This window comes from Carassius auratus, chromosome 37 (genome assembly GCF_003368295.1).
Source record: "Carassius auratus strain Wakin chromosome 37, ASM336829v1, whole genome shotgun sequence".
In the NCBI taxonomy this organism is placed as follows: Eukaryota; Metazoa; Chordata; class Actinopteri; order Cypriniformes; family Cyprinidae; genus Carassius; species Carassius auratus.
Genome location: NC_039279.1, coordinates 17,636,930 through 17,660,137, shown reverse-complemented (window position 1 = coordinate 17,660,137; position 23,208 = coordinate 17,636,930). Strand labels below are relative to the sequence as shown.

Genomic DNA, 23,208 nt, shown 5'->3' with positions numbered 1-23,208 from the left:
CACAAAGAAAACAGAGCGATGCACTCCATTGTGTTAAGAGAGAGCCGCTCTTCCTGTTTATCCCGAAACCATCGCACCATAATGACATAAGCGTGCTCCGGCACGAATGCTGAAACCCTATATGTGAGTGCAGGGCAGAGGGGGAGTGGGGAGGGGGGACAATCGTACTCGGGCCTGGTTCATAGCAACCGTGCCTAGTGTGAGTACACCCTAAGTAACCTGATTGGATCCCCATATAGGAATCTACATCCAATCCCCTTGAGGCATATTGCAGGGTCATATCTGATTGGTTGGGGATTCATTTTTTGTGTCTTACAAGAATTATTCATGGTAGCTCCGTCGAGGCCGAGCGTTTTTAATTCACTGTTTCCACTGTGTTGTTCTATACTGTCCCCAAGGCATTAACGCCATGTCGAGAGACTGTTCTCGAGAGGGAACATCTCCGGTTACTGTCGTAACCTCAGTTCCCTGAGAGACGGGAACGAGACATGGCGTAGGCTGCCGTGTTCACAGCTCTGATCTGTTGTACTGTCAGTTCATTCGAAAGATTCTGAGTTTATGCCGCCAATATGGCACATTATATAACTTCACTGGCATTGTCCAATAAGATTTCAGGTAGGTTAGGAAGGAAGGGAGTCCCCAAGGTGTTAACGCCATGTCTCGTTCCTGTCTCTCAGGGAACCGAGATTACGATAGTAACCGGAGACATTTAAAGAGACTAGAGAGGTGTAGAAATGAATTAATATTTGGTATGCTATTGATTTTAATAATTATTTTTATGTTTCATCAATTTTTTTTTTTTTCAGATAAATGTCAGTTCCTTCCCAGTTAACCACATGCATCCCAAGCACAACCCGTTGGAAATAAAGTAGAAATTAAGGTAGTTGAGTGAAAGCATCGTCATTTGTTTAATTTATGCTTTGAGAAAGGTTATTGAGGTATTGGCAAGAAGATAATATATCCATCATCCAGTTGACCACATAAACATGCTTTATTTCAACATCCAAAATAATTAAAAACATCTCGAAATACTATACATGTACAAAATAAGTACAGATCCTTTGTTGGAACCATTGGAGGGTCTATTTCTTCTGTGGTTTTTCTTTTTTGCAACCTCAATTTAAGTTTTTGTAAGAAACCTTCCACTGAAAACAAATCAAACAAACGAAAACAAAAATAAAAAAGAGATGTGCATTGCATTTTGAAAGTGGAAATAAAATCTGGAAACGGGGGGAGCGGCATGTACAGACAAAAATAAGACTTCTCTAGAAACTTAGGTTGGGGAAATGGAAATGAGAAGAACTGGCAATCAGTCCACCCACTTAACCCTTATCAGATTAAGTGCATATGTACAGTAACCAACCTATCCAGCTGTTTTATTCTACTTATCTGCTGACACTTTGATAAGAGCAATTGCATCACATTGACATCAAGACATTCTGTTGACATTTAGCACCAAAACGGCCCTGCAAGTGTTTTCTGGCAAATACAAACATACCACAGACAGGACCAGGAGAGGAAGTAGCACCTTTTCATACCTGTTACTAATAGTTTACTTTGCTTGAATAAAAAAACTGCCCGCGTTTCCCCCCCAAAAATCTTTTTTGTCCTGAGGTAGCCTTTATATCAAGATGACGTTGTACCATTGAGCTAACACTGTTCCCTGTGTGATTTTTTTTCTCACTTTTGCTTAGAAGGAACAAGACACTTGGCTGTCATTTGTCATATTTATTCAACACCAGAGAATGGTACATAAGCATTTGCTTGTTTTTCATTGTCCTTTTGAAGTGGTCAAAAAACGGCACAAAAAGTCACCAGGTGGTAGTATTTCTTTGGACTCCAGGGGGCGGGGCGTTTTACAAGTATATATTATTTTCTTGTTGTCAGCTGACGCAAAGGATTCTCACTAAGTGTCCATGATAGTGTTGCTGGCTGGTCCTCAATTTTGGTTTACGAACGTTTCACAAGATGGGAATCGCAACATGCACCATCCTCAAGGATTCAGGTTTAAGCACATGGACCGATTGCAGCCAAATAAGACTTCGGGCTTTTTTTTATAACCAGGAAAAGATTTGATGACTGCTAGAAAAAAAACAGCAAAGTCATGTCCAGATTTTTCTTTTTACAAGAAGCAGACTGGGCCGATTTCTACGCCGAATTCCTGATCGGGAGCACCAATGTCCATAGGAGCGATATCAATGATTGGCAGACGAGATGTTTTCGTTGTCTTGTAGTCGATGACTGTCTTGCCCCATGTGCCAGTGTGTGACTGCGGAGAAAAACAAACAAAAGAGAAATTAATCATGATGAGATTGTAATAGAGGAGTGCTGCTGTATATTCGTTGGCCAAAACCAGGGAATTAGCACATTAGCACTTCCGGTTCCATCGTCCCAAAATCAATCATGTTCATTTAATAAACTGTGTACATTTGTGAAGATTATCAAGATGAGCAAAATTTGGAAGAATTTTATATATTGTGGGAACCAGGGTGATGCAAACTTCTGGACTAGCCTCCAGAAATGCATCACTCCTGCAGAGAGGAAAGAGATACAAATATGGGAGATGGTGATAAAGCAACTTTAGAGATGGTGTTGCTCACCGTGCAGCCATCCTCGCTGACTCTGTATGTGAAGCGGCTGTTGCCCTCCGCTCTGATCTCAATGTCGTTGGAGCCCTGCAGGAGCAGAGCCTTCTTCAGGTTGCCTGTGGCCTCTTCCATGTAGGCGATGCTGTTCTTGCAGTGGTAGGTGATATTCTGAGTAGCCTCATTAGACATCAGGCGCATGAAGGTCAGTTGGATGTTAACATCCTCTGGATCAGAGCCCTCGCTGCCATACTGGAACTATACAGAAGACACATGGAGCATTACTACCTGTGTTCATCAGCAACAAATCTGGACATATTTTTAATTCCTCAAATATATTTTGCATTATAAATCCTAAAAAATTTATTAATTCCTATAAGGTCTTGACATACCTGGAAGCCATTAGGCATGGACTCTCCGAACCAAACGTGCTTCTTCTCTCTGATGTTCTTGCTAGTGTACCAGTTCTTCATGGGAATGGTGTTCTGAGATGGGCTGACGCAGGTCTCACCAGTCTCCATGTTGCAGAAGACCTTGACGGCATCCAGAGGAGAGCCCTGGTTGGGATCCACCCAGTAGAAACCTTGCAGGAAACAGTTTCAAGTGAGCCTCTAAATGCACATTAAGTACAATATATCTACATTTGATCTACAGCAGGTTTCTGGAGCTAAGTTCAAGCCATGCTTACCGCTCTTCCAGTCAGAATGGCACATCCTGAGGTCACGGCACATGCGGGCAGGGTTGGCCTGGGTTCCTTCGGGGCTACGGATGTTCTCAATCTTCTGGCTCAGAGATTTCAGGGTGGTATCCACCTCAGCATCACGGTCACGAACGCTAGCGTCATCAGCTCTGTAGCCTCCACGCAGAGGATCTGGACCCTTCTCGGGCTGGGGCATGGCGAAGAAGGGCTCACCGATGCCTGCAGGTCCAGGAGGACCAGGAGGTCCAGGAAGACCAGGAGCACCCTTGTTAAGAGAAAAAAAATCACATGAGTACTTCCAATTGGATGTTATTGAAAACAGAGACCAATAAAAAGCTTGAAAACTATAATTTGGAAGTAAAATTGTAATTATTTCAGACTTACAGCAGGTCCCATTTCTCCAGAGCGACCACGGGGACCAGGAGGTCCAATGGGGCCAGGGATACCATTCATACCGTCTTTACCAGGAGAGCCATTGGAGCCAGAAGGTCCCTATCAGCAGAAGGAAACTGTTTAAAATGCATGCGTGCAGAATCTTGTCCTGTGGTTTCTCATTTGAGTTTCCAGAACAAAACACTGCAATTTAACATATGGCTTCAGAAGTATTACTTTAGAACTACTTTAATTGTGTTTTCGGAGCTTGACAATCACCATCTAGTATTGCTGTTTGTAAACGAGCAGCATGGACATTCTGCCAAACATCTACTTTAGTTTTTCACCATATTACGAAAAGTTCTATACATATAAATTAGACTTTATATAAAATCTATAATCCATGTGCTACTTACACGAGGTCCAGCAGGGCCAGAGGGTCCGGCGGGTCCTTGGTCACCAGGGGATCCCTAAAAACATTCAGAAAGCATCAAAAACAGGGGTCAATTTTCACCATAGCTTGAGGAACCCCCTTTTTGATTTTCAGATTAAGTGTGACATAACGCTCACTTACAGGAGGTCCAGGAACTCCAGCCATTCCAGTGAAGCCACGGTGTCCCTTCATGCCTCTCTCTCCAGCCTCACCAGCTTCACCCTTGTCTCCACGAGGACCGGCTGGACCCTGCATGCACAGAGATAACAATGATCAGCCTTGTGATCAACAGCTAAAGCAAAAGAAGTTGAAAAACTGATAAAAATGTGAAAGTCATACTTGGGCTCCACGAGCACCAGCAGGGCCAGAAGGACCAGCAGGACCAGCGGGACCCTTGTGAAGAAAAACAGGACAATATTAAACATCCACTGGGCCAAACTCATGGCATCAGATAATTCAGCATAATATATATATCCGTTTTGAACATTAGAGTGGGACATTTTTTAATTAACTAAATCTAAAACAATACAAAATGTCATTATTTGAAATCAAATAAAGCATTAAAAACATGCTTTTTTAGCTTGTTGATAATAATTCTCATTTTACTTTAGTTTCAGTACTAAAGTACATAAAAAGACAAAAACAAAGTTACCAAAACTTAGTATGACAGTATAGAAATTATACTTAAATATGGCTCATATGGCGCCCCCTGTTGGCAGGGATGTTTTACATTTATTGGTTTATTTATGTTTATTTAAAAATGCAAACCAAGACTTTTGATTTGAATCAATCTAGTCATTTTTTAGAAATATTTTGCATATAAAAACTTACAGCCTCTCCACGATCACCATTCTTGCCGGAAGGACCCATGGGGCCAGGGGCTCCAGGAGCACCAGGGGACCCTGGAGGACCAGAGTTGCCAGACTCACCACGGTCTCCCTATAGAAAACAGGGATTTCAGAGAAGTATTCTTTAACACTGGAAGCACTTTCACATATACCGTTGACATATTTAGAGGATATGCATTCATGCAGGTACGGTTAGGTTTAAGACTGGGTTAAGGGGAAATTATAAACTATTCACATGAAATTACATGCAGGTATTTTTCTGTAGAATGTGTGTAATTGCACTCACCTTTGGTCCAGGTGGACCATCACGGCCAGGAGCACCATCATGTCCAGGGTTACCCTGCAGAGATGAGTGACATATCAAAAAATGACTCCATCATACTGCACAGAATAAAGCCAGTTTGGTAGCCAATTTTGGTTTAACAAAACTCTTAAAACCAGTAAAGTTTGCTTACCTCACGTCCAGCCTCACCAGGAGCTCCACCCAGTCCAGGGGGTCCCATGGGTCCGGGAGGTCCACGTTCACCTAAAGGCCCAGTGGGTCCCTGCTTTCCTGGCTCTCCCTGAAGTGATGCACAGGTGAATGAGTATTGTGAAGAAGGGCAACTGAAGTCAAAATTAAAAGGCATTCAAAATTACATCTGATGCATTTTAGAGTAAAATAGTACATCCCATGTGTAGTCCTAACATTCCTGGCATTGCATATATCAATAGCATCACCTTGCATCATATTTGCTAAATGAAAGCCAAGATTTTTTTCCCACTAATTTTGAAATGTAAAGTTATTTGACATAAAATGTGTTCAGATTGTAAGATTGTGAATTAAATGAATACTTATTTTTCTGATTAAATCTGAAACTATTGACATTTGAGTGCTTTCATTTTGATATAAATGTAATTTGAAAAAAAACAAAACAACAATAACTCATTTTTATTGATATTTTTAAACTTGGCATAAAATTAGATTCAATTAGGCCTTATTTTTTAGATGTTTTTTCAAGATGCATGGCTGTGTTATTGTTGCCTCTTTGGTGATTGTAAATGCATAAATATAGTGAGCAATGTGTGAAAACTAAAGCGTAACGTCAAAAGGGTTTGGTGATGCTAGCCGAATATTTTAATGAACACCATGAAGACAAACGTGTTTCCTCCTAACACACTATCTGGAATGCACAATAAGAAAATAAACAGTTTCTGATTGTATGATGAATTCAACATAGATTTCAATGTTTTTAAACAACTGATATGATTAAACCACTTACAGAAGGTCCAGGGAGACCGCCGAAACCTCTCTCTCCTCTTTGTCCGGGAAGACCAACGATACCACGGGATCCAATAACACCAGGAGGACCCGGAAGACCAGCTGGACCCTACAGACCAGACAACAGAGCAAAGTGGATACTCATTTACAACTGAGAATCACAGACTTACACAAGTCATTTTTAAGCTGCATGAAAATATGTTTGTGGCATGATTACTTACAGCAGGACCGTCGGGACCGGTGCTACCCTTCTCTCCAGAGGGTCCTGGGGATCCGGCGGCACCAGCCTCTCCAGGGCGACCAGCGGGTCCTCTCTCACCACGAGCACCTCTTTGTCCTTCTTTACCAGTAGCACCAGCGGGGCCTGGGGGTCCAGCAGCACCCTGAGAGAAAACAGAAGATAGGCAACAAAATTATATGTGTTTAGACTCATGCAGTCCCTGAGTTTCAACTTAATATTTCAATATCATAACAATGCAGTTGCATGTTCAAGGTTTTCATGTGTTGGTTAATGGTCACATGACATGTAAACATGTCAAACATTCAATATTTTGTCGACCTGGTTTTGAATGTAGATTACTTACAGAAGGACCCGGGGGTCCGACTCTACCAGCAGCACCAGGGAAACCAGTAGCACCCTATTAACAAACAGAGACACTATGAAACACTGCAATATCATATTGGAGAACGTACATACTGTACATTGGCACCAAGAAGCATTACAAATACAAAATCTCAAATTACTAAAACATTTCATTTCATAGAAAAAGCATGCTAGGAATTAAATAATGAACTCCAGCTGTAATAAATAAATACCTTTTTCTATTTATTTATTTATTTATTTATTTAAGAGCTATTGCACAATTAATTTTCAGAGGTTTAATATTTTATGCAATAATTGTCCAAATATGTTTTAAAGTCTTTGAATAAAGTCCAGAATAGTAAACTAAAAATAAAACCATTAAAAAAAAAATTCTTTACTTAAAAAATAAAAAGTACATTAAACTTATTTTATTTCATCTACCTTCCAAAGCAGATTTTATTTAGCTTAACTCGCTGTGCTAAAATAACAAAAACTGAAATAGAAATGAATACAAAATAAACAGGCAAATAAAAAAAAGGCTTATAAAAATGACAAATCACATCAAAACTAAGATTTAAATGAAAATGGAAAATCATGGATTAAAACTAAAGACAAACATCTCAATGATACTAAAATAAGCCCGATTTTAAACAACTTGATAGTGAAAGTATGGATACCATGGTCATGGCCTTGCATTGTGTCTAATTTCTTTATTCATATATTTGTTGTAGGTTATTGATTGAGTATTGATTCTTACAGGAGGTCCAGCACCACCACGAGCACCCTTAGCTCCAGTAGCACCAGCAGGTCCCTGTCCAAGACAGCAATAGAAAATAAGTCTATGATATTCATATGTTCAAATTCAGCAGAGTTGAGGGTGTGTTGATGTTTGCACCTGTGGGCCAGCGGCTCCGACGGGGCCAGGAGCTCCAGGAGCTCCAGCATCACCCTTGGGTCCGTGGGCACCAGTCTCTCCTTTAGCACCAGGTTGTCCGTTGGCACCCTGCATTAGAAACAGAGAAACTTCAGCTCAGTGGTTTTAAACACCACATGATGGGAACTGATTGATTAATGTGGGATGAGTTTGTTATACTCACAGGAGGTCCGGCAAAACCAGCAGGTCCAGGTGGACCGACCTCACCACGCTCGCCCTGAGAAGACACGACACAGACACGGACTTGAATTAAATCACTCACTTTTAATTCAGATGCAATCTTCCAAATCAAACACAATAATGGCACACTGTAAAACAATGATACTAAAATACTATTTTAGTTTTTCTACTTCAAAGTTTTACTATGTGCCACTTATATTTAGTCATTTAACAGACACTTTTATCCAAAACGACTTACGAATGAAGACTTCTTTGTAATTATTTGTGAAACGTACTAGCAATTTTTGTGTGGAAACTGATTTTTTCAAAAACATACTGTGTTAAGTCCTCCTAATTCAAAATGTCATGTTTATTCAGTGTTATTTTGCTTTTTTTTGTAAGTACATGTGAAATTTACTAGTAATTTCGGTAACACTTTATTTCATGCATATTACTAGAATATCAGCCATTTATTAGAAGTAATTAATCACATATTAATGTCTTTTTCTACATCCATAATTACCACAATTTCTGATTGGAAATGAATTTAAGTTCAGTTTTTTAACTTCAGATAGTGTCACTTGCAATTACTAGTGTTACTAGCAATTTTGGACTGAAGATGTATTAAATGAGAAGTTTCTTGTGAAATCTACAAGTGATTTTTGGTTGAAAACTGACAAAAAAAGAACTATAGAATTTCATGTTTAATTCAGCATATTTGTGCTGATTTTTTGTAAATGTGTTTATAATTTTAGGCCTTTATGTCCATGTTTCATGAGGTTTTTCTGAATGATCCGGATAACTTACAGGGGAACCACGAGGACCAGTCAATCCTGGAGGTCCAACAAGACCAGCCTCTCCCTAAAACACAATCAAATACAAAGCTGATTTACTATCATTCTTTCAGTGACAACAGTAATTAATGTTATTAAATTCTACATAAAAGAGGGTTCACAAAGCATTTTTATTTCAGAACATGATGACTGAAAATGAGCTGAAAATATTTACAGTTTACTATATATTAAGCTTAACTATCTTTCACTTTTTACCTTCTCACCAGCAGCACCAGGAGGTCCAGCAAGTCCAATAGGGCCAGTCATTCCACGCAGACCATCCTTACCAGCAGCTCCATCAGGGCCCTTGGCTCCAGCATCACCCTAATAAAGACAGACGGCAACATACAGCAGGATATGACATCATCAGCACTACAGTTCCATTTGGTTTTATCTGTATTTTTAAAACTACTTGAAAACAATATAATTTGAATGAAATAAAAGCTCACTTTCACTTTTACAATCACTCTCATGATTGTTTCTTAACATACTCGTATATTTTTACTAAACAGAATCATTTTTTAACAATCATTTGTCATGCTTAATGAACATTTATTTAGATGTGTTGACTAACATCCTTAAAATACTTTAAAGTTGTCCAAATGAAGTTCTCAAAAATTAAGTTTTGATATATTTATGGTAGTAAATATACTAAATATCTTTATGCAACATGATCTTTACTTAATATCCTAATGAATTTTAGCATAAAATGTCACATTATTTCACATATTTCAAAGACAATAGAAGTAATTATGAAATGAGATATAAAGATGTCCTACTTAACTGTGTCAAAAAAGCAACTTACTGCATTTAATATACATTTAAACTGTAATGCATTTTACTTAATTGTAAATAATATGCAGTTAAGTGTCTGAAAACATTACATTCAGTTCACGCGTATATATTCTCCGTAACAAGTACTCTTTTGTTTAAGTCTTTTTAAAAGCATGCTGAAGTCTTTTTCACAAGGGCATGCTTGCATGGAAAATGAGGTTGTTAGGATATGACATTATTGACTCAAGATGCATTAAAAGCAAGTCTAATTGTGTGTTGTTCTGAGTCTCACTCTGTCTCCTCTGGCTCCAGGCATGCCGCCAGCACCGCGCTCTCCAGGCATACCCTGCATTCCTGCGGGACCAACACCACCAGGGGCTCCAGCCGCTCCAGGCTCTCCCTAAACACACACGGACACAGAGTTGGATTATTTCTCAAATCACACTATTCTGAGTCCTAATGATACAGAAGAAAGGATTCTTACCTTAGCACCATCATTACCAGCAGAACCAGGAGATCCACGAGGTCCAGTAGGGCCAGCGGGTCCAGGACCACCACGCTCACCGGGGAAACCTCTGTCACCCTGTGTGAGACATTTACAAACATCAACCCAACTGACTAACAGGAAGCAGGTTTAATTTAATTTAATTTAATTTAATTTAATTTAATTTAATTTAATTTAATTTAATTTAATTTAATTTAATTTAATTTAATTTGCCTGAATTGTGCATAATTTGCATTAAAAAAAAGACTTTAATAAATAAACCAACCCCTCCCTTTTTGATGTCTTGAATTAGTCGGAGAACAAATAATAAGTAGTTTTAAACTTTAAAAAAAAATACAGATTTTTAAATGTATTTCATCAGTACATGCATAACAAAAATGTAAAAAAATAAAATAAAATAAAGGGTTTTGGTTCTTTTTTTTGTGCTAATTATACAAATCATCCAATCATTTCATTGCTTAATATAATCTTGTAATTTTCCTACAAAATGTACACATGCAAAGTTTTTATTTTTTAAACAAGGTTTGCAAGAATTTTATCTTGATATTGATTAAACCATAACTATGTGTGGAACGTGAAAAAAGTATATTAAAATTAATATATCATTCATAAATGTATTTTTTTTTTTTTTAAAGAAATTAACATTTTACGTTTTACGTTTTAACTATAAAACTACACAATGATACTGATGGATTTTTTTTTTTTTTTTTTTTTTTGCAGTATGAGCATTTTTAGAATAAAAACTAATAAGATTATTCTTAATGGGTGCATTATAACTTGGGGAGCTTTTAAAGATTGTTTGAGATGTGGCACATCTGTGGGCTTTCTTTATTAAGCAGGAGATACTCACTCTTGGGCCAGATGGACCGTGAGGACCAGCTTCACCAGGAGCACCCTGTGGACCGCCGAACATAATAAATAACACTGAACGAAAAACTGCTCTGTTATTTTGATAAAAGAAATAAAGTATTAAGGGCAATTTTGCATAACATACTGTACATCATATTGTGCTTACAATATGTTTGTTTACTTTAATTAATGTAGACAGAATACATAATAGAAAAGCTAACACAGTTATGACCACACGTACCTGGTCACCAGGTTTGCCAGCCTCACCAGTGGCACCCTGTGATCCTGGCAGACCCTGTGAGAGAATAACCAATGATAATCAGCCACTAATCTTAAATACACTCAAATCTGGAGGATGTGGATATAGATCATTAAAAACCTACCTGGAATCCAGGAGAACCGGCAGGTCCCTGTTCTCCCTTCTCTCCAGATGGGCCCTAAGAGACGACAGACCCGGAAAAATCAGAGCAGAAACAGCAACAGCTCACACTGACACGGCAGAATCATATCATATCAAACTTTCAGACGTTTAAGCAGACGTACAGCAGGTCCAGGAGCACCAGGAGCACCAACATCACCATCCTTGCCAGGAGCGCCCTATAGAAATACACAGAAACCAATGCATCTGCTCAGATGTGCAATTGTCTGGAGGCTACACTGTTTTTAAAGAGTTTAAATGAGAGACCAAGTGTTTAAAGAAATGCTCAAGGTTGCATAAATCTCAGAAATCACTTTAAATTTGTGTAAATCAGTACGTACCAAAGCACCAGGAGGTCCAGCAACACCCCTCTCACCAGCTTTACCAGCCTCACCCTAAGAGGAACACATCTGTGTTAGAAATTATATTAAATAGCATGCAAACTGATATTCATAAAGCAATTTTTCAAGAGAACTATACATTGGAAACTCATAAAGCCTGACATATGAAATAAGAGTCCGAAAAATCATTTTGAAAATGTAACAGTTTATTGGACTTTTATCTGAAAAAGTCTGCAAAAAGTTTTTTTTAATAATTTTTTTTGAGTATCATATTTGATGCATTAGGCATTTAGTATGATACAGTGATAATACAGAAGAAAAGAAACACAGATTTTTATTCAGAAGCCCAAACTGAATAAAAATATGCATTTTGGTGCAGATGCTGATATTTATATTTATATGACCAAAAATATGAAATTATGACTCCTTGTATTGTAAATCAACGAGATCTTTAAAACAGTATAACTGACTACTTACATAAAATGATATAAATATCAACTGTTACTCTATAGCTGCCAATAATATGTCTTAGTAAGATGATGTTAAATGCTTAGTTTTATCCTCAAAACATATAAAGAAATGCAGTGCAATGATGATTGAGAGATAAAAACAAAAACTTTCCTCAAAAGCCTGGTGATCATATTTGATACTCACATTTAACATGATTTTTCTTAAAAATGATGCATTGATTATTAAGGGAACTGCAGTCTTTTAAATCTTAAATATTACCAACAACATAAAAGTTATTCTTATGTTCACTTTATAAAAATCAGTACAATGAAATGTGTATCACAATTATACTAAAATGCATTTAACTTGTGATGAAAGGCATTTAAATATACGACTGGGAGTAACTTACATCAGCTCCCTTTGGACCAGGGAATCCCATCACACCAGGTGCACCACGGGATCCAGCAGGTCCAGGGGGTCCGGGACGCCCATCTTGTCCAGGTGCACCCTATGGGTTAAAGACATTCATGCACACATTACTTTAATATGAGATTTTATATCTTCTATGAGTCTTATATTGAATACAAACAAAAAACAAAGCAGTGAATAAAGAAATAAAAAAAGCTTACAGAAGGTCCAGCTTTGCCATCAGGTCCAGGGCTTCCAGGGGCACCAGTCATACCCTACAACAGGCATCAAGAAGGTAAAAACACAGCCTCTTTACACTACTAACATGATTCTACTAACCATTAATCAATGTCTCACCTTAGATCCAGGCAATCCTGCCTCTCCTGGGCGACCGGCCTCTCCAGTGGCTCCTTGAGCTCCCATTGGTCCGTTAGCTCCGCGTTCACCAGGAGCACCCTGAAATGTGATTTAAATGACCATCTTTAGTTATTCAGCAACAGAAATCCTCTGCAGGACCCTGGACAGCTCCTTCTCAGTGTAGTAAATGGCATTACTGTGAGCCGTCAGGACTAGATTAAGATTCATACTCTAGAAAACTCTTTGAAATCATGCAGATTAGTCTGTGGTTTAATATTAAAAGATATATATGGGTTAAACTACACTATAAGAAGAACATTTGTATCCAGTTGTATACAGCTGTATCCTTTGGAACTATGTAAACCAGGTCCATTAAAAATATAACATCTCACGTAATAATTTTTTATTTATTTTTTTACCTTTAATCAGTTAGTTGCCACATATAATACTGGTCAAATGTTTGAAATCATTAAGATTTATTATTATGGTTTTAAAAGGGCTGCATTAAAAAAAACAAAAAAAAAACAAACAAACAAAAAAAAATTTAATATTGTGAAATATTATCACTGATTTCTATTTAAATATATTTTGGCTTATACATGCATATATATTTTTGATTAATATTTTGATGCTTAATGTTCTTTTTTTCAGGATATCCACATTAATCGCTGAATAAAAGAGGTTTTATTTAAAATAGAAAGACTATAAATGTCTTTAATCACTTTAATGCATATTTGCTCAATAAAAGTATTTATTTATTTGGTAATGTTTCATGCTTTCCACAAAAAAAGCAGCACAACTGTTTTCAAAATGGATTAAAATAAGGAAATCAGCAAAATTAGAGTGATGTTTGACGGCTCAAGACTGGAGTAATAGCAGCTCAAATTGCTGCATTGAAATCAAAGGAATACATTATATTTTAACATATAATAAAATAGAAAAAAGCTAAATAATATTTCACAGTATTACTGTTTTTACTGTGAAATGAATGCACTCTCAATGATTGCAAACTTATGACTGATTTTCAAGTTACCAGACAGAACATGCACTAGACTGTTGAGAGACTGAGTACAGTTTGAGTAAATGTATGTCCTTGATTTGTCAGGTGCTGGATCAGTAATCTTACCCCAGGTCCGGGAGCTCCATCAGCACCAGGAAGACCACGGTTACCAGGGGCACCCTTTTGAAAGAAAAAGACAAGATATGAGAGACAAACAAACAAAAAAAGCATGCCTGAATTGAAATGAAGAGGTACGTTGCACCTACACGGCCTCCGGGGGGTCCGACAGGTCCAGCACCACCGGGCTCACCACGAGCTCCTCTCTTTCCTTCCTCACCAGCAGGTCCGGCGAGACCTTGAGGTCCAACTGGGCCCTAGGACAGAGCACAGCAACTATTACTATTACAGGGGAGGTTTCTGTGAATATTAGGATAGTATCATTGCTTCAAAGAAACTTACAGGTTCTCCCTTAGGACCAGCATCTCCCTTAGGGCCTTGGGGACCTGGATCACCCTGGAAATAGAGCATAAAATATCTAAACTCAGCCCTTTATTTTTCAGTCTTTAGTCTCTTTTATATCTAATGCAACTTCAAGGGATAGGTTTACCCAAAAACTAAAATCTTGTCATTTTTATTAACCCTCATGTGGTTCCAAACCATTATGCATTTTTTTTCTTCTATGTAACAAAAAATAAAATTTCTGAATAATGTTGGAAAGCAAAAAGTTCCTTTTATTTATCACTTTCACTGTATTTTGTGTATTATTGTGTGTGTGTTTTACAAGACACACGACAGGGTGAGTGAATAATGAGTGGATTTTAATTTTGGGATGATCTACCCCTTTAAAGTACATTTGTAAAACAGGAAAGAGGCTTGCTTAAGTGCACAGAGAGGATTATTTCTGAATTACTGCATCATCAGACCTTTATCAGATCTAAGTCACACCTAATACAAATCTCAATTTCAATTAAACTAAAGGTTGCTAAAATTTCATTCTTATAGCTTTGATATAAAGCTACACTTTTCATGCATGCATAATAAAATGCAGTGTACATACATTGTTTCCTTTGGGGCCAGGAGCACCAGAAGATCCAGCGGGTCCAGCAGGTCCACGCGAACCTGGGAAACCAGGAGCACCAGAAATACCAGCAGCACCCTACAACACATCATTGCAATCTAATTAAATCAGAGTCTGATGTGTGTGAAACAGAGGGAAACAGCATAAATAATTGCAAGATAACACATATATATATATATATATATATAAATACTCACAGGAGATCCTTTGCCACCAGGAGAACCATCAGAACCAGGAGCTCCCTGTGCAATGAGAAAAAGATGATATGTTATTCATCACAATTAATGTTAATGATATCTTCATGTCATGCGGTCTATTTTTAGTAGAGAATATAGTTAGGATCTACAGCTTCTCTAATTATAACGATACCTTAAATGCACCACTATTGTGTTTCTGCTCTGCATGCACAGGCACAAATGTAGCTCAGTTAAAATCATTCTAACAGCTGTGTAATCAGAGACGGTGTTTTGTGATGTGAGCACTCACAGCAGGACCGGCGGCACCAGCAGGTCCAGGGTTACCAGGCTCACCACGGGCTCCCTGAGGTCCCTCTGAACCACGGCCCCCAGCAGGGCCAGTCTCTCCCTACAGAAGACAAGAAGAAATCAGGGTCTGTCAGTTTATTTATAGAGGGCTGACACCAGCTGGTATTTATAGAATCAATCAATTAACCGTTGTCTGCATGTTTTTAGGAAAAAGTAGAGCTTTTCAGCTGTTGGTAGCTGCAACAATACATTTATAATTTATAATAAAGTGTTTGTACCTTAGCACCAGCACCACCAGGGAAACCAGGAGGACCAGCAGGACCAGTGGATCCCTAATATAAGAGAACGAAACACGTTATAATGGATGAAAACAGTGAATAAGACCCATCCTGCTCCGATCAAACACTGTAACATGTGTAGCAATAGTGTTCATTTTGTCAGCCATTCTTAGTCTTTTAAATTAGTCTTAGTCCTGGTTTTAAATGCACTTTTTAGTTATTATCGTATTTACGCAACGTTGTCCTATTTTGGCTTATTCAAGATTTAGTCGACTAAATGTCTGAGCATCTGAGTCTACTTTTAGTCAATTAAAAATTATGTTAATTATTTATTTTATTGTTTGCTTAAAATTATAACTGGACAGATCGTTGTCATTTGAGAAATGTATTTTTACTTTCCAGGTACTGCACAAATCAATAGAACGTGGACTCACACACATGGTTTATCTGACCTCATCTAGTTTACTGATTATAGACTATTTGATATATAAATTAATATCAGATAATTAGATATGCACTCTCTCTGTCTACATTACAAAAACAGGCAGAAACAAAAAAACAAAACAACGTTTTAACAGTAAAATTCCTAATAGTAATTCCAATAATCCCACACTGTAATATCGTTTCTCTATTAAAACAACAGTGGATGAGTAAATGCATTTATTAAGCATCCACTATCGCATCTCATAACAGAACACAGACTCACTGAATGACTCTTTCATTTAAGATGAACATCTCACATGGAGATCACTAAACTTCAGCTAATGCTCCTGGTTGCCAGATTGCAAAATAACATGCAAAAAAACAGGCAGAAAATTTATCCTTTTGCGGATTTGAACTCTTGATATCTGGCAACCTCACACATGAACGCTTGTCTTGTAGTAAAGCAGTCCGCAATAATCTTTTGTCTCCTTTTTTTCAACGAAAATACATTTCTGTATAGTCTTTATCATTATTTTTTACATTTTCACTGATATTGCATGTTGATATTGTCAGTCTATTAATCTTATTGTCGCCTCGTCATTGTCTCGTCTAAAAAAAAAAGCTTGTTAATTTAGTTTTTCGTTAACCATGTAGCAATTTGTTGTAGTATAAGAAACTAAAGCATCATTAATGTCACAGTGTAGAAATAATCCTCACGATTAATAATAACTGAAACTGCGTTAGAAAAACTTCATGCATTCAACTTTCACTTAAAACAACTTCACATTTGACTAAACTCAAAAACGCAGCTCAAACACTTTAAAACAACTACTTTTTGAATCATCTCAACTTCTTGATTTCTGAATCTAAAATGAGCATCAAATAGTGTTGTGTGTCAAGATACATACTTGAAAAGAAAGTTTTGAATTTGTTATGATGGTTATAGTAAATGAGTGGTGTATTAGCAGAATATTGATCTAAGGAAACTTACGGGAGGTCCGGCAGCGCCAGGGTTGCCATCACTACCACGAGCACCCTGCAGAAAAACAAAAAAGATTGCTATCACCCAGCTATATAAACCAGTGATGACACTGAATGACCGTCTTAAAGCCTGCAGGAAGATTTGCCTTTGAACAAGCCAACAACTACAATATTTGAGCATTTTATCCTCATGCCTGCAGAACTTTGTCACTTATGATGTTTGCACATGCCATATTTCAATTAGGACTGTGATGCATTCTCATTTTCACATTTATAAATGTTTTCTCTTGGTGAATCAATAAGAGCTGGGTTGTGTTGTATAAGGTAAATGAGTCTTGAAAACGAGGGTTGAAAGCAAAATAGAGAAAGGTTTTCTAGTTTTCACAAGATGAAGCAGAGGAGAAGGTTAGAGACAACAAGGCATGGATGGATGTGACTCTTACAGCAGGGCCAGGAGGACCAGGGCGACCTCTCTCACCGGGCAAACCACGAGCACCCTAAAAAAGTAGATGGGGACAAATGAGAAGAATGACATCATTTTTGAAGAACTTCTTATGGATGCCATCCCGAATCACTCACCATGGCTCCAGGAGTACCACTCTCACCATGAACACCAGGCTCTCCCTGTGAACACAGAGATAATATGTGTGAAGTCATTCTGTTAATAATGATATCTGTACATATGAAAACAGACAAAATAAAGGGAAATGAAATCTCTCACCTTAGGCCCAGCAGGTCCAGTGTCTCCCTTAGCTCCATCCAGACCAGAGAAACCCTGAGAGAGGTAACAGGAAACAATAAAGAATAAAGAATAAATATCTCCAGATGTTGTTTCCAAGCAGTATTGCACACAGAATGAAACACATAGGTGGCCAAAATTAATGAATGAATAGATAAAAACATGTAATAAAATGCAAAATAAAATATGAAAATAATTGTAAATATATATTGCAAAAAAAAAAAAAAAAAAAATATATATATATATATATATATATATATATATATATATATATATATATATAAAAACAATTTACAATATTACAGTTTTTTTTAAATAACATTAATTAATAAATAGATTAAAAATGGTATATGGAATACAAATTTAAAATTTAAAATTAGAAACATCAAATTATTTAAAAAACCATATTAAAATTCAATTAAAAATCTATTAAATATATATATTCATAAAATATATTAACATAAATATGAATAATTTCATAATTTATAAATACAGTAAAAAGGATCAGTTATTTGCTGTCGTGCTTACTCTGTGTCCCTTGATGCCGGGGAGTCCAGGGGTTCCTGGGAATCCACGAGCACCCTGTGAAATACGCAAGAGAATATCATTATGATGATTGTTTTCATCTCTTTCCACCCATTTGGATTATTTGACTGATATGTAATAGTAAATAATGAGTGTTTCAAATCTTTTGGTTACAGTCAGTGCATCACATATTATTTTACTCTAGTTTATGACTTAATAAGTGGCCTACTATGTCTGCAATTTGGCAGCTATTTGTGTGTATCAATGAGAAATCCAAGCACCTGAGGGCCGGCGGGTCCGCGCTCACCAGGACGACCGGCTTTGCCAGCTTCACCCTGAAGAGAAGAGCAGCAGAAAGATAAGAAGGCTTGAAGAAGAAGACAATAAAAAAATGCATTACTCTGACAGTCTGAAAACTCACATCCTCTCCATTCTTTCCGGGAGGACCGGCAGGACCGCGAGAACCCATTGGACCCTGCAAGCAAAACAAAAAAAATCACAAACTGCTTTTTTTTGACATAGCATATTTAATAATTTCATTTGTTCCATACTGACACTATATTTTTAAACGAAAAGGAAGCAGAAGATACTCACAGGAGAACCAGGCTCACCAGGCTCGCCCGGGGGGCCAGTGAATCCCTGAGGACCCTGTGAAACAATACAGATGAACACAGTTATATATCACACACTGCATGCATAATAAGCCACGCTAGGTTTATAGTGCATGAAGAATAACTCTCTAGAAAGAAGACTGATTTATTTGTTCTAACAAATCTAACACATTTTGTGGTTTTAGGTAAAACACTAGAAATAGACGTACAGATGAACCTGCAGGTCCAGGGGGGCCACGGGGACCCATGGGGCCCTAAAAGTGAGATAAAATACAGACATTAAAAACCAGAATAAAACAAATATAGCACTCCATATATACTATATCATGCATGTTGTTGCAATTTAAAAATAGTGCAAACGGAGTTAAAAAAGCATGAAATCTATGAAAGCACGTTAAATATTTGAACTCGTTTTTGAAAGATAGATCCAGTGTGCTGTATCACAGATATAATGCAGGAAAAGGCATAATAAAAGTCAATTATGATGAATATCGAGACTGTGAACTGCTGAATAAAAGTGAGGGATCACTAATGCCAGATTACATGATTTATTATGTTTCACAAAATACATTTCTGTATATTCTGTGAGAGTTCATGACTGAAAAGAGAAGGAAGTAAGAGCAGGAAAAGAGCGGCTGTCTTACTGGTGGTCCGGGGACAGGAGGGCCGCTGGATTTCTCACTGCCATAAGCCATTTGGGAAAGGAAAGACTGTAAGGGATGACAAGAACGAAAGAGTGAGGATTTGAGGTTTGTTTTCCTGTGATGATCTCCATTGATTCATTTACTATTGAACAACTAAAGTATAGTTTTCTTTTTAATGCATAAATATGTGAATATGATCAACTCTTAGCTAACACACTTTGCACGTGCTGTGAAATCACCCAAGCGACATGTCACGTATATGTTAGTTTTGTGGAAACCTTAAAACACTTAAAAATGCTTTTATAGAGTGCACAGACTGCTTTCATTCCAGGAAACCCACAATCCTCAGTGACAGGAGCTGTTCACATAAACTGGTACTGAACTACCGAAAAACAGAAGCTTCATACAACTCCTTAAAATAAAATAAAATAAAATAAAATAAAATAAAATAAAATAAAATAAAATAAAAATTAAATTAAATTAAATTAAATTAAATTAAATTAAATTAAATTAAATTATTTATTTTTTTAGAATGCCAAAGAAAATAATCTATGTACATATCATAAAGACTATAAAAAGATTTGTTTTTTAATATGGGACAGCATGGCAAGATTCTCTCAAACTTAATCTTAGTGACACCACAAATTATAAATTATAAGATCAAAATTGTGTTGCTTACTCCACTACCGAAGTCAGGGGTTCCAGGAGGACCAGGGGGTCCAGGGAGTCCGTTCTCTCCGGGAGTACCATCTCTGCCGGGAGGCCCTGGAGGACCCTGCCAAAATAGTGGAGATCCATCAGAGGCATAACATCACATCAGCAGAGCTGCACTACTTTGCTAAATCTAGTTCAATGCACCTGTAGTGTGTAACACATGAAGATCCGTTTCAATGCAATCTGCTAAAATGCAATGTTTTGGTACATAATATATTACAAATGAAAGTCTAATATGTGTGATGCCATATTTTTCAAAAAAGCCTAAATCTGCAACTTCTCTAATGTTATGCATAAGGTCAAAGGGGTCAAAGGTCAGTGGGACAATTAGAGGTCAGCAGGTTAAAAGCCTCCAATGCCCCATAAATCACTCTAATTATTTCCATTTGCAACAGATTTTCATATCGACACACATTTATTGTCACCTACTGATTTTATAGTCTTGAAAACAAATGTGCAATTGGTCTTTTTTAGTTGTACTGAACAAACCCAGAAGATACAAAAGTAGATAAATATAAATACGTTACAATGAAACGATAAGCAGCTTGCTCCAAAACAAATATTGTACTCACTGGGTCTCCGACTGGACCAACAGGACCCTAAAAATGGAAAAATGATAAATATTAGGACACTTTACATTGGTGTACGTTGTGAATATATTAATTATGTGTGTAATCTATATTTAGATATGGTGTGACAAAAGTATTCAAAAAAGTAAATGAAATAACTAATAAATAACTCAAGTTTTATATATATATATATGGATATATAATATATATGCACACATTAATGTGCATGTGTATAAACACATATAAACACACACACCCACACAAATTCTAAATTTATAAAATTTAATTATAAAAAAAGCCAAATTAATTCCCACTAACGTCAGTAACTGGAGGCACAGGAGGATATGGAGCTTCAGTCACAACATCTGTGGAATAAAAGGTCAGAGGACTGATTCAGAACCATGAAAATATAAAAATATTATAAGATTAACAAACATTTTTACTTCCATTGGTGCTCAAAAGATCAGCAGTTAATGTGCGTTCAGAAAGTTTCATTATTCATATTTGAATGCACATCAAATTTATAATCAGAAAGTGCAATTAAGTGTAAAAGAGAAAAAACTATTTTAGTAAAACAAAAAGTGTAATTAGCCAAAAAGCAATAAAACACATCAAGCAAAAACATCCTTCATGTCCCATGTAAAAGCCTCAGTGGTGACACAGGATCCACATGTCTGTGACGTGATGGCAGGCCAATGAAAGATACTTCCCAGAGCATGTGCTTAAGGGTTCGCACACTTGAGGGCGACAGAGCTAGTGTGACCAGGAGGTGTACAGTATGACTGAAGCAAAGGTGGAGGAGAGCGTACCGTCGGGGCAGATGGGGCAGCATTCTCCCTCGGGAATCTCTGGATTGGCACACTCTGTTATATCTTCGCAGATCACCTCGTCGCACATAACCGTTCCGCTGTCGCAGACGCAGATTTGGCAGGGCTCAGGTTTCCATACATCCCTGTCGTTGTAATTCTGACCTTCCAATGTACAGCTACCGAATGAGACTGTAAGAACAACACAGACATGAATTAGCACAGTAAAGTCAATCACATCTGTCAGTGAACTAGGTGGTGAGGCCCACAGTGATTTTGACAATTCACCTTAAAAGTTTAAACACACAGAAATCCTAAACATGAACTAAATAGTCAAATATGTAGCTAACTAAACTTAATTCATTTAAAATAGGCTGCTAACTAAATACAGGCTTAACTCTAAGGCAAGGTGCTCTATTACTAAAAAAAAAAAGAACAAAAAAGTACATTTAAATCTAAAAACATACACATCTGTGTAACTTTCACAGAGCAATGATGCAGAAAGCCTCTGAACTAAACAGCAAAGATGATTGTCATCCAATATAATCATGCATACTGACGTATTAATTATGTACTTAGTTTAATAAAAAATTTAGAAATAGGATGTAAATGAAGCTGAAATGGCCTAATGGGGCATGGTGCACAGTGATGATGAGTATGAAGGAAAGGCCTGCATCCATGTTTCAAACCCACGCAGTATAACATCCACCGCTTGGTGGCGCCAAAAGCTTGCAAAAAAAATCACGCCCCGACCATTCGCAAAGTAAACGAGTTTTGTAATTCTAAACCGCTAATTTGTAATTCTGTTGTTACATTTAAGCAGCCATGCGGGATAAAACTCTGTTTACGGATGCTAGTCTATTGATATAATCCAAAAATAAGCGTTGATATCCAGTCTTCGTACGATTAAAAAGTATGGCAGAACATGAATACACATGAAAATGCTAGGATATTTGATATTAAAAGCTCTCTCGTTCTCTCTCTCTCTCTCTCTCTCTCTCTCTCTCTCTTTCATCCGCGCCGCATCCTTCGCTTCAGGACGTCAAAAAGCGCGCGGGAGCGAGAGCGAGAGCGCGCGCTGAGCATGTAACAGCAAGCGCGCGCGTCAAACACAATTCCGCGTGCATCAAGATGGAAAAAATACAATTTCTGGAAGACAAACAATGCTGGTGAGAATCAAAAGGTAGTTTTTCCTCCTCAATACATTCCCAGAAAGTGTTAAAGCGCAGGTCACTTGTAAGCAAGACAGCTGAAAGCTCCCCTCTTTGTGTTCTCCATCAAGTTCTTCAAGCATCTGTGCAAAAGCAGGAGTAAAAATCATATACTCACTATCATCCTCTCCTTGTCCTCTCACCACAAGGACCGCCGCGGCGAGCAGCAGCCCTAACCGAATATCCACAAAGCTGAACATGTCTAAATATTAGACATGTAGACTCTTTGAGGCAAGTGGAATCCTGTTTTGTCCTCAGTCATACACGTAGGGTCCGGTCTGTGTGACTCCAATCCAGACCCTTGAAGAAACTCCCTACTGCCTAAACAAATGTT

At 37.5% G+C, this 23,208-nt stretch overlaps 1 protein-coding gene across 2 annotated transcripts; it reads right to left on the bottom strand.

The window, feature by feature from the left end:
* Window positions 1-967: 967 nt before the first annotated feature.
* col1a1b (collagen, type I, alpha 1b) lies at window positions 968-23,208 on the bottom strand. Of its 2 annotated transcripts, XM_026223219.1 has the most exons (51): window positions 22,993-23,208; window positions 21,667-21,855; window positions 21,176-21,222; window positions 20,861-20,887; window positions 20,254-20,349; window positions 19,575-19,640; window positions 19,140-19,184; window positions 18,914-18,967; window positions 18,741-18,794; window positions 18,601-18,654; window positions 18,323-18,376; window positions 17,777-17,830; window positions 17,635-17,679; window positions 17,499-17,552; window positions 17,066-17,110; window positions 15,652-15,705; window positions 15,375-15,473; window positions 15,086-15,130; window positions 14,868-14,966; window positions 14,270-14,323; window positions 14,077-14,184; window positions 13,937-13,990; window positions 12,811-12,909; window positions 12,675-12,728; window positions 12,455-12,553; window positions 11,596-11,649; window positions 11,380-11,433; window positions 11,220-11,273; window positions 11,078-11,131; window positions 10,838-10,882; window positions 9,967-10,065; window positions 9,775-9,882; window positions 8,925-9,032; window positions 8,683-8,736; window positions 7,880-7,933; window positions 7,678-7,785; window positions 7,540-7,593; window positions 6,784-6,837; window positions 6,421-6,582; window positions 6,201-6,308; window positions 5,394-5,501; window positions 5,225-5,278; window positions 4,922-5,029; window positions 4,430-4,483; window positions 4,232-4,339; window positions 4,074-4,127; window positions 3,670-3,777; window positions 3,274-3,550; window positions 2,978-3,168; window positions 2,601-2,843; window positions 968-2,269 (listed from the first exon to the last, which is right to left on the bottom strand). In XM_026223219.1, the coding sequence occupies exons 1-51, from the start codon at window positions 23,072-23,074 to the stop codon at window positions 2,123-2,125; spliced, it is 4,353 nt and encodes a 1,450-aa protein (XP_026079004.1). In that variant the 5' UTR covers window positions 23,075-23,208; the 3' UTR covers window positions 968-2,122. The 2 variants fall into 2 exon arrangements, with proteins under 2 accessions (XP_026079004.1, XP_026079005.1); XM_026223220.1 differs by lacking the exons at window positions 4,232-4,339; window positions 4,430-4,483; window positions 4,922-5,029; ... (3 more) ...; window positions 6,421-6,582; window positions 6,784-6,837.

Excerpts from the sequence above, each read along its gene's own strand:
- col1a1b (XM_026223219.1), bottom strand. The coding sequence starts at position 23,074 with ATGTTCAGCTTTGTGGATATTCGGTTAGGGCTGCTGCTCGCCGCGGCG. Across the intron at positions 20,888-21,175 it reads CTGTGCCTCCAGTTACTGAC|GGTCCTGTTGGTCCAGTCGG; the intron begins GTTAGTGGGAAT and ends TTCCATTTTTAG. Across the intron at positions 12,910-13,936 it reads ATGGAGCTCCCGGACCTGGG|GGTGCTCCTGGTGAACGCGG; the intron begins GTAAGATTACTG and ends ATCACATTTCAG.